The sequence below is a fragment of the Rhinolophus ferrumequinum genome, chromosome 24 (assembly GCF_004115265.2).
Source record: "Rhinolophus ferrumequinum isolate MPI-CBG mRhiFer1 chromosome 24, mRhiFer1_v1.p, whole genome shotgun sequence".
Classification (NCBI taxonomy): domain Eukaryota; kingdom Metazoa; phylum Chordata; class Mammalia; order Chiroptera; family Rhinolophidae; genus Rhinolophus; species Rhinolophus ferrumequinum.
The window spans coordinates 28,959,726-28,971,950 of NC_046307.1; the positions used below are offsets into that span (position 1 = coordinate 28,959,726).

A 12,225-nucleotide genomic window follows, 5' to 3' on the forward strand; every position below is an offset into this window, starting at 1 on the left:
AAATGCAAAATATACAGTTTGTCCTTTTTTCTTTTGAGGTAAAACATTTCTAATCTGATATCCATAAGGTTGTGAGATTTACATGAAATAATACATCTATGGTGCTTGCATGAATAAATAATAGCTGTTATCATTGTTAATTAGGAATATTATTATGGGAAAGTAATGAAGAGAAAAAAGAATTATAGGTTAGCTTCACTATACCAAAAACAGAATAATAACTGTGACTTATGTCAAAATTGGAGTTATTAAAATATAATCAAAATCAGAGAGAGCAATTCTAAGAAAAAGTTAATAGAGATTTGTGTTAATTTAAAATATGAAACATTTCAATATTTGAGAACCACCAACTAATTTGGAACTGATTAATACTTCTAATAGCTACTAGTAACAGTGAAAGCATAAAATACATTTGCTTGTGGTAGAATTTAAAATCGATGTAAACCCAAAGAGCTGAGATATGCATGGAGAGGAAGAAAATGAATGATTTGCTTACTGATAAAATATGACTATCACTAAGAAATAGAGTGGATAAATAAATACTGAATTAACTAGAACGTTAAGGAGAGAAAAGAGTAATATTGAGACCCATCAGGAAGAGAATGTCATTAACTATCAGTGTAAAACACACTTCAGGAGAGACTGTTTGACCTACAGGGAGGCCTCCTTCCCAGTAGACAGGGGCAAGCTATGGAAAAACCTGATAGACATGTGACCTAAGTTAAACCAAAAAGATTTGACCCCCGGAATTGTGGGATTTGGAGCTGAGTGACACAGAGGCTGGGAGTCAAACTCATATTAATAGCAGCACTCTAGGGATAACATCTGTGGATTTCTTGTTAAGGACTTTAAGTTGCCTTGGTTCCTGGTTCAACAACATTCAACCAATATCTATGTCAGGCACTGTGCCCCCCCTACTTCCCTTCTTCCTTGCCCCCTTTTTTGGCTCAACCTAGCCTGATGAGTTTCTTTTATTTAACACCAGAAAAAATATTTCAATACAAATCACTTGAGGTAATATTTATACAGCACCGAGAAAAAATGTACCACTTTGACATTATCAATGAATTCTCAATACTAAATGTAAATTTTCTATTAAGTTTATTTCAGTATGAATAATGAGGCTCTGGAAATTCTAGGAAGGATCAATGCAAACAGAAGAGAAGCAAAAATAGCTATCAATAAAAAGAAAGAACATGATTGTTCCATTTGGTTTTATGAACAATGTACTATACGATCCTTATACTTCTCATTTTGCAAATGGAACATGGATGGAAACTATGTCATAATCTAGCATAGGTTCATAGGCTTTTGTTAGAGAACTACTGAATTAAACCCTAGAGACTCTGAAATATAGATTTAAAAACATCTTTTGCTTATTTAATAAGCTCATTTTTATTAACAAGGATTGAGGTCAGGGAAAATTGATTACCTTAAGTTCAAAGGGATAATTTTAGGCAAGGCTGCTTCTAGAATCCTGTCTAATGCTCTGTGGACAGAAACACATTGCTAAAGAAGTGTTCCCTGATGATGGGATGTCTGACGAATAAAACAATGGTAGGTTATTCATTACAGATAGCTTACTGGTGATCAAAGCCTGCTTTGTCATGCTGTAAATGTTTCGATTGTAACAGTCTAGACATTTCATTAATATTTATTGAAGCATGGGAGATATTAATGTATCCACTTATGAGTCACTGTGGATATAAAAAAACAAACAAATGAAAATTGCCCTCATAATGTGAAATACTGTAACATAATAACGATTTGATGCTCTTGGTTAAGATTTCAAATTGAATGTTAATTAGGCAGCAATATATTACACTAAAATTTTCATCTCAGAAATAGTTCATTAGCCTAGAATTTGTGGGTAGGGACATTTCTCCCATGACTGAGAAGGTATTATCTCCTACGCACATGACTTTGGATATAAACAAGAAGCACAAGTTTTACTGTAACACTGAGCATTGGAACCTGGCTGCAAGGTCATCTATGGGGCCTGCTTTAGTTCTATACTATAGGACAATGTCTCCTCTTTTCTTGACCTTTTCCCTATAAAATGATGGCAAAATTAAATGAATCTAAATCTTTTGTCACCTGTAACTTTTATTAACAGAAATTTTCATTCTATTTACTTCATAAAAAAGTAGTAATTTTCTATAATGAATACACATTATTTTTTTTAATTCACTTTATTCTTCTTTTGGCAAACAGATATGAACAAGACTATATTGTTCACTATAGTTATACACACTTTTTTTTGCTTCTCTTAAATAGGATGTAAACATATTTAAGTGAATAAAATTCTTGGCTTAACACATATTCTAGAACTCTAACATACTTTTCAAGTTAGGACAAAAAAAAGCTTATGAAACTTCCATTAGATTATCATCATACAGCAAACTGAATTAGTATATCTGCTTTTAAATTAACATCTGCCATTTTTAAAGACTTCAATTTTAGGTAACAGCTAAAATGATTTTTATCTGAACTTTTATGAAAGAACAGAAGCTAACCATATAAATCTTGTTCATAACCATATTGGCCCTTTAAAAAATAAAAAATAATAAAAATAAAAAATAAACCTATAATCAAAAAAACTCTATTCATCTTTTAGGAAAAAAAATAGCTACCAATAAGTTATTTTAGAATACTTTAAATATAGATGGAATTTATAATAACTAGATTTCATGATATCTGATCTTATTAATGCTTATCTTTTAATTTTAAAGTAACATTACTTAAAAATAAAACCAACGTGTTTAGTATTTTAAAATTTCATTATTTTATAAATTTCAGACCCCGAAAAAACTCAGACCATGGCTTACAAAAAAGGCAATCTTCAGGATATATTCTGACAGGCAGAATGGTTTTTAATCTCTTGAACTGGAATACCTTCATGTAGTACTCTTGCTGTAGTTGATCAGCTTCCCACATTGTCAGCTGCTAGGCACATGAGATTGACAACCCATTTTTAGTATTATAAACTCCATATTTAATTGCAAAAATTAGTTGCATTCATGGAGCAAAAATCAAATATTGTAAACTTCATGCTAAATGTTACTAGTTATTTCTAACTGGGAGAAAATAGCTCCAACCAAAAAGATATCGTTTTGCATAATACTCCCTTACATATAAATTATCAGGCACATTTGTATATATGGGTTCTATCTTCTTAGAAGGAATAGTATTGTTTGAAACCTGAACTCTGAATTAGATAAATCATTCACACCAAAAAGTACTGTATACTGATTTCACTATACAGTCTTGACTCTCAAAGAGTGGCTTTCAACTTTATCCACACATGTAATACAAAAATTCTCAAATTCTTGAGGTTAAGGAAAGGTTACATTAATAAGGCTAACAAAATAACAAGTCATAAAGGTTTTCTTTTAATCCTAGAAAATGAAACAAAAAGAGAAAAATTTGGTAAGACACATAGGAAAGAGGAAGAATTTGAAGTAAATTTGGCCTGGGATCTTTTTGCATTGCTATTCCTTCAACTTACACAAATTAAAGAATAAGAGAGGCCACAAACTCTTTCTTAGTGGAAAAAGCTGCAAGGAAAGCAAAGCAGCTGAGTAGTGATGAAGAAAACACAACAAAGCATATAAAAGTTTGTAGTTATGAAGATAATCAAGAAATTATGGTACTAATTCCATCCTGAATTTTAAGAAACAACAAGTAGTAACAAATGAATTAGACAGTAATCTGTTGGGTCTTTTTAAGTTACACACAAATAAAAGGTTAATCTATAATTCTTTAGAGGTTTAAAACTGACAAGGAGCATCATCTAATTACCTTTAAATTTGTCTCATTTCTTAAAACTTAACAACTGATTTCCATCGGAAAAAATATTTTAAAATTCTTAATCATTAAAGCAAGATTCTTAGCTGCACTTTGATGGGGTTATAAAAAAGCTTCACAGAATTAATCCCATCAATACCAAAGTTACTGCAATAAAGTTCATTCATAAGCATTAAATGTGATATCACCATCACCACATTACTGCAATGACAAAGAGATTGAGTCATTTCATTTCTTCAAGAAAAATTACATTAAAATGGTTACTGAAAGCTTTTAGTAAAACACTTAAGATTATTTCAACAGAATGTTCAGGACATCCTATATTAATAAAAACATCAGCAAATAGGGTTGCATCTTGGTCTATAAATGATGTTCTCCATAATGGACTCGTGTCTTTAAAATATCATTTAGGGGACACTGGTTAAAGTTTATCTCTGACATATTTTTTAAAAACTTGTTAGCAGCTTTGCTATAAAACCTGATTTAAGATAGCTGTGTTTTCCAGTAACATTTAGAACAATCCAGCACTTGGTATGAATACTCATATCGGCATTCTGTACTAAAACATAGTTGTGCAACATTTTGTAAACTAACTCCAATTTTCAGTAGCTCTGTTCACCAACCATGTTAACAGAATTGTAATGTTCTCATAAATCATATGCATGTCTCATATATACAAGTATTAATGGTTTTGGGGGATATTCTTCGCCAACTACAATAGGAGGAGAATCTGCCTGTATTATCTCTATCGGTGTTTGTAAAATATGAGACAGGGCTCTTAGCTCAAGCTGACCTCCCCATGCAGCTGTGTTTATAATATCATCACAGTACTTTCTAAACTCTTCTGGAGTATACATATCTCCTGTATTAGGGTTTGTTAAAAATGGCAGAAATTCTTCCACCTGGCTTTGCATATATTCAGCAGTCTGACTTCTTAAGGCAGCCACAGTCAGAGGGCATTCCTGTTCTTTCAGTTGATCTTCAATGGCTCTACACATACAGTGGCCATCAGATGGAATCTGTTTCATTTCCAACTGTCTAGCTGCCAATATTTCAGCAAGTTTTTCACTTTCTACATGCCTAGCTCCAGATAGGTTCTCAATTTCAGCTTCAGCTATCCTTTCTTTCTGCTCCTTTTCTAATGCAGCTTTTATGTCCCGTCTCTTTTGTGCTTTTGATATCCGAGGCAGCTGATTCTCAAGAACCAAGTTTGAAATGTTAACAGCAACAGACTCTATTTTACTAGGCTTAGAAGTCAGCTTCCATTGTTCCAGTTCCTCTCTCTGTTTCTTTTCCATTTCTGCTTCCAACTTAGCAACATCATCAGCGAGTTGCTTCCTCCTCTTTTTGTCATTCTTGGGAACAGCATTCTTCATACCTTGAATTTTGGCTTGCAACTCCTTTTTCTCTTTGCGATGCCTTCTCACCAGCTTCTCCTCCTCATCCAGCCCCTCTACCAACACTGCCTCCATAATCCTACGCATTATTTTTATAATTGGGAGAAATAAACTTTACTATTAGAATAAGTATAATCAAATCACGATTTTTTTCATCCTCTTGGCTAATTTTTGGGTCCTAGATTTAAATTAAGCCTGATAATTTCAGGCCTAAAATTAAGTTCTAGAGAGCCAATGTACAACTTTGTGCCTATACTTACCAATACTGTATTGTGCACTTAACATTTTTTGAAAATAGATCTCATATCAAGTGTTCTTAATCCAATAAAAAATATTAAGCCTATATTATATACATATGTTTCATTTTCAAAATGAAATTTTAAAAATCACTGTTTTCCTAATTATAAAAGTAATACAGACACTTCCATTTCTGGGACAAGATGGAGTAGTTGCATTTCTTCCTATCCCTTCTGCTAAGGACAGCTCTGATGATATTATAAAACAACTATAAGAAGACTCTAAAAGGTGGAGGGAAGGCAGATTGGCTAGTTACCTTGAAAGACATGGCAGTGAGTTCCCTCGGTCTTCTTTTGGCTTCATATTTCTTCAACTGGACACTGGAGATATAGGCAACCCAGAAATGTCAGCAAGCTCAGACAGAAAATGCCCGCCCAAGCCTGCTCTCAGGACAAAGGACCAGGAAAGGTGTAGCCTAGCAAGGGAGAAAACATTTAGTTAATAACCACTCATGCAGAAAAGAATTAACATGGGAGGTGTGAGCACGTTGTTTGTACAAAGTCCTGCTCGCAAGGTTGGCCGTTGGCTGACATCTGGGAACTTCACTGGTAAACAATCCTTTACACTTAGGAATATTCAAGTTTTCCTAAATGATAAGGGTGTCTCACTGTGCCTAGAGTGTTCATGCAAAGAATGTGCTTATGCTGCACACCTGCTTTTCTTTTCAGAGTTTGGAATTGGTGGTAGGCAATGGGTACCTATGTATCAGCTCCCCAAAAATCCTTGGGCACAGAGTCTCTGATGAGCTTCCCTGAAAGACAATACTTGATACTTGTCATAATTCGTTAATGGAAAAGTTAAACACATTCTGGGTGATTCCACTGGGAGGGAACTCTTAGAATCTTGTGCCTGGTTGGTTACCTTTGGACTTCACTCCATTAAGTTTTTCCATTTGGCAAAATCTCATCTGTCAATACAACTATATACTGAGTCCTGTGAGTCCTCCTGGGGGGAATCACTGAACACGGGAGTGTTCTGGGAGACCCCTGACACGTTGTCAGACTCCAGCCAAATAGCCCAGAGAAGGTGGTGGTCCCTTCCTCCCTATGTCAGCAACAGTTCAGTGGGAAGCCTAGACTTTGACCCTTGCCAGGCTGCAATTAGGCACTCCAATCTCCCTGCATGGATGATGTCAGAGAAGGCTGAGTGGGAAGCCAGAACTTTTACCATCTTCCAGGAGTAAGGAATTGCCCCCACCACACACACACCTCCCATAATGTCAGTGGAGGCCATGTGGGGAGCAATGATGAGGCACCCCTCTAGTTGCCAACCAGGGTGGGATCAGTGGGGAATCTGGTAGAGAACTTGAACCCCCTTTCCTGCACAACAGTAATGAGGTGTTCTTTCCTGCCCACCTGGGGTATCAAAGGAGGCCTAATAGGGAACCTGGACTTCTACCCCAACCGGGAAGTCACAGGTGACCTCCCCCTTTCCAGACCAATGCAGTGTCAGAGAAGGTCTGCTAAAACAGAAGATATAAGTAAGATTCAGCATCTCATAACGTAATTCCCAAAATGCTCAGTATATAACAGGAAAGTATTCACCATACCAACCACCAGGAAAATATCTTTTTGAACGAGAAAAGACGATCAACAGTTGCTAACACCTAGATAACACAGATGTCAGAATTATCTGAAGATTTTAAAGTAGCCAGCATAAAAATGCTTCAATAAAAATTATGAACATGTTTGAAACAAACAGTCTCAGCAAAGAAAGAGTAGATACAAAGAAAAAACAAATGGAAACTTTAGAACTTAAAAATTACAATATCCTAAATTAAAAAAAAAAAAATGGATGGGCTCAACAGAAGAATGGATAGAAGAATCAGTGAACCGGAAGACAGAACAATAGAGATGATCCAATCTGAACAATAAAAAGGAAAATAGATTGAAAAAAATTAACAGTTTCAGGAATCTGTGGGCTATACCAAAAGATCTAACATTTGTGCACCGGGTCCTGGAGAAGAAGAGAAAGAGGGCAGACCTGAAAAAGTATTTAAAGAAGTAATGTCTGAAAATTTCCCAAATTTGGCAAAAGACATCAACCTACAGATTTAAGAAGTTGAATGAACTTCAAACAGAATAAATAAAAATAAATCTCCATCAAGACACATCATAGTCAAATGGCTGTAAACTAAAGACAAAGAAAAAAATCCTGGAAACAGCAAGAAAGAAACAACAGCTTATGATTAGCAGGAAAAACAATTTGAATGACAGCAGATTTCTCCTCTCAAACTAAGGAGGCCAAACGGAAGTAGCACATTTTTTATGTGTCAAAAGAAGTGTCAATCCAGATTCTATATCCAGTGAAAATATCCTTTAGTAATGAAGGGGACGTCAAGACATTCTCAAATAAAAGAAGCCTCAAAGCATTTTTCACCAGCAGACCTATCCTAAGAGAATGGATAAAAGTTTCCTAAACAAAAAGGAAACGATGAAAAGAATCTTGAGATATTAGGAAGAACAATGGAAAGAGTAAAAACATGGGGAAATACAATAGACTTACCTTCTCCTCGAATTTTCTAAATTATGTTTGACAACTGAAGTAAAACTTTTAACAGTATTTGGTATGGTTCTCAATGTATGTAGAGGAAATAATTAAGACAATAAATTGGGGAGAGTAAAGGAACTTAAATGGAGGTGAGGTTTTTATGCCTCCCTGGAACAGGCAAAATGTTATCACCAGCAGACTGTGATGTTATGTACATATAATGTAATACCTAGAGCAACCACTAAAAAATTTATACAAAGAGATATACTCAGAAACATTACAGACAAATCAAAATGGGATTATAAAATCATGCTCAAGTAACCAACAGAAAGACAGGACAAATAGAAAAAAAACAAAAGGAACAAACAGAAAACAATAAAGTGGCAGACTAAAGCCTTAACATACCAGTAATTACATTACATACAAACGGTCTATTTTATTTGTCAAAGCCAAAAACTGGAAACAACCAAAATGTCCAATAGTTGAATGGTGAGACAAATTGTGGTAAACCCACACCAGCGAAACTTCCTCAACCATAAAGGGAAATGGACTATAGATATACGCAATAGGTTGAATAGATCTCAAGTGCCTTAGCTGAGTGAAAAAGGCCAATACTATATGATCTTATTTACATAACATTCTGGAAATGGCAAAATCATTTTCTAGAGATAGAAAACAGATTAGTGACCAAGGCTTAGGAATGGTGAGAGGAATGGGACGGGTGTAATTATAACGTGGTAGCACAAAGGATATCTTTGTGGTGAGGGAAGAGTTCTGTATCTTGATTGTAGTAGTGGTTTTATGAATGTACGTGTGATAAAATGACATAAAACTGTACGCACACACATTGTACCAAGTCAATGTCCTGGATTTGATATTGTATTATAGTTACGTAAGACGTCATCATAAGACAAAACTGAGTGAAACACATGATCTCGCTTTTTGCAACCTAATGTAAATCTACAATTACTTTAAAATATCACATATAAACTATATATACATATGTGTATGTATCCAAAGCATAGAAAATATTTGCAAAAATAGGCATACAAATTAACAGTGGTAATGATATATCTGTATTATTTGAAATTTTTAAAAAACGAATGTCTTCATGAATTTCTTATATAAAAAGAATGTAAAATTATTGTAAAAAATTCAAGTACAGAAAAATATAAACAAGATGAAAGTCACCTGCCTTATGATGCCATCAAGATAATTTCATTAATTCATTTAACAAATACTTACTGAGTGCATCATATGGTGCTATGAACTGTTAACATTTTGTACATTTCAGAATTTTCCTGTGTATCCAGTTATATACAAATAATAATCATTCACTGATATTTATTATAAGCAAAATATGTATTATTATACAATATGTTCTCACTACTTGACCTTCTATTCATTCATTATTCATCTATTCACCAAATATTTATTGAGTACCTGCTTCAGCCAACATCATGTGAGACTCTGAGACTATAATGGTAAATAAGCCAGACATGGTCTGTTTCCTCACAGAGCTTACAGTATAGTGAAAGACTGTCACTACACAAATTTTCTGAAAGGAATACACAATTACAGATACTGTCAAGTTTGGACAATATAAACAATACTTTAAAACACCCAACTGTGCAAGGAAAGGATAGCAAGATATCATGTCATGTTTATGATGAAAATGAGCCAGTAGAGAGAGATGTTAAACATACAAGAGGAAAAGAAAGGGATACTGGATTTACAGAAAACTTCCTGAGAAGAAAGGAGCCAGAGTACAAATATAAGGGTTGGCTTCCGGTGGAAGGAAAACTGCTACATTGAAATAGAAGCAAAAGAAGCTAGGACAAGTACAGAGGTGACTTAGTTTGTAGATTTACAGTCAAAAATTGAGGCAATTCCTCTTTGAGACCTTCTATTTTCTTAGCAAAATATAAGGCAATGTCATCTTCCAAAAGCAAGGATGTAAACTGGAAGATCTGAGGTATGAAGAGAGTTGAGTTTTTAAAGTAGTCATTTGGGAAAGGAAATTGAATAGAAAAAGGTAGTAAACTTGCCAGGCTGAATTAAGGGCTTGTAGAGTCTGTCCTATGGGGCAGAATGTAACCATTTTCAGCTCACTGACTGCAATCAGGAAAAAGGCAAGGTAATACATAGGTATTAGAACAGAGAAACAAAGTACTACAGTGAATTTAAAAAAAAAAAAAAGAGGGTTGTTTCTCAACTGGAAGGAGGAAGAAAATGGTCTGAGAGAGAAAAGGGAAGGAAGAAAATAGGTCAGGGGAAGATGGAGATAAAAGCAGGGAGGTGGTGGATTTCTGGCCAGGGTACAGGAATGTCCTTTTGTCTTCCATGGCCACAGTGATAATTTATCATCTGATTTTGTGAAACTGGTTCCATATTTCTTTTAGTCTTTTAGACCTGTCAATCCATGGAAACCCTCCGGGGGAGTTCCCAGGAATCTTAGTTACTGCAGAGAAGTATGAGTGAGGCACAAGGATATCATCCATGCATTAGAACAGAGGCTCTAGTGAGCAACAGGAGGCAGAAGTTTAGTTTTTCTCTTCTTATTGGTAGTTGTGTGCTGTTGTGAGCCCTTAGGTCCGTTCTGTACTCATTCCTAGTTACCAAAGGTCCAGTTCCTTTACTCAAATGATATCTTTCAATCTACTCCAAGTGTTTTCTTACCATTATTTTTGATTTCATGAATGTTTAGCTAAATAGAAATGGACTTGGAGGAACTAAGATTGGGCCAAAGATAACTTAGAACCATCTGTTAAATGGATCATTTGTCCAAAACACTCTACCATTATTACTCTTGGAGAAATACTACTTACTAGTCAACACTTGGCGATTATTAAATTATCTACACTCTAGTAATACCAAACTTATCAGTCCCTTTATACAATGGCTATTCCATTATTAAAGAGAAGAACTTCCATATGAGTCCTGTTGCTTAGCATTAGTGAAGCTCAAAAGTTTTAGGTGACCTTGATGATTAACAAAAACAAGCTTCTCTCAATCACAATAGCAAGAAAATATAAAGTGGCCAAGCAGCTGGTTAGCACATGAACAAGGCAAGGAAGAGACTGGATTGAAAGAAAATTGTAACTCATTCTAGAGTCCAGTTCCTTTTCTTTTGAACATTAGTTTGGCTGGATTGCTAATGCATGATTTTTCTACAAGTTATTTTAATTTAGGGTTTTCCCTTCCTCTTTTTTTTTGAACAAAAGGGCAGCTTTCCTTTTGAAAACACACTTCGTTTTTTAAAATTACCAAAAGAGAGAGGGAAGTAAAATAGTGTGTGTCTTAACTAAAACATTGTTAAGAAACAAAACTTGGCTCTTTGCTTCCCTTCCATCACAGCCAAAAGGGAAACACATTACACTGCTGTCAAGAAGAAGTGAAAATACAGGTAATTCAAGGACTGGTACATAGTTGGAGGTCAATGTTATTTTCGCATTTCCCTCTTCCTTTTTAAAACGTAGGATTTGTTTGACACCATATACAACAATCTAGTGGACAATGATTTTTTTTCTTTCTTTTCTGGCTAACAGCCAGGGGTGCACGTCGGTAGTTCGCTCTATGAACCTGATAGGGGCCGCTCTGAATTTCCATTAAAGTCTGGAATTCTTTCGACAGGGTTTGTAATTGGCTTTCCTCGCATTCAGAGGGAAGATGGAACGAAGGTGGGGATGGGCGCGTGGCAATACAACTTGATACAATACTATAATCTCCAGGGCAGCTCTTATATTGAGATTTGTTTCTTTGGTTCTCTGAGTTGCTGAGGCTTGCACCTTCCCTTTCCTGACAATCCTCGGTTTCCCTTACGGACTGGGTAAATGGGTAGAATTCTAATCATTAGCTTCTGAAACTAGCAGTGTTGGTGGCCCCTGGTGCCAGAGAAGGGTCTCAAGTCTCCAGTCTTCAAAGGCTACCTTTCAGGTCTCATTCGGAACCTGGACAAAGCCAACGAGTCCCAGTCCCGAGTTCCACGAAGATCTCAGCACACCCTACCCACCTCCGACTGGACGAAACGATACCGGTGACAAATCCCCGAAGCACCTTCGCAGCTCGGAGCCCACAAGCGGGCGCATGCGCAGAACGGAGCGAGCCGACAGCCATCCAGGGATCGTAGGCGTCTGCACAGTGGTCACAGTCTCGGAAAGGCCTGGCTCCCCTGTCGCCGTGAGCGGACCCCTGGCAGCAGCTCTCTAGGATTACTACCCGAAGAGAAACAACG

General features: G+C 35.8%; 1 protein-coding gene across 1 annotated transcript; it reads right to left on the reverse strand.

Annotated features, from left to right (window-relative positions):
- Positions 1-336: 336 nt before the first annotated feature.
- Positions 337-12,218, reverse strand: LOC117016685 (deubiquitinase OTUD6B-like). Its single transcript, XM_033096236.1, has 3 exons — positions 12,004-12,218; positions 5,758-5,916; positions 337-5,283 (listed from the first exon to the last, which is right to left on the reverse strand). Exons 2-3 carry the CDS (start codon positions 5,802-5,804, stop codon positions 4,455-4,457), a joined length of 876 nt encoding a protein of 291 aa, XP_032952127.1. The 5' UTR covers positions 5,805-5,916; positions 12,004-12,218; the 3' UTR covers positions 337-4,454.
- Positions 12,219-12,225: the final 7 nt, after the last annotated feature.

Coding starts and splice junctions, on each gene's coding strand:
- LOC117016685 (XM_033096236.1), bottom strand. CDS start 5,804: ATGAAGCCAAAAGAAGACCGAGGGAACTCACTGCCATGTCTTTCAAG. Junction 5,284..5,757: donor TCACTGCCATGTCTTTCAAG/GTAACTAGCCAA, acceptor AATAATGCGTAG/GATTATGGAGGCAGTGTTGG.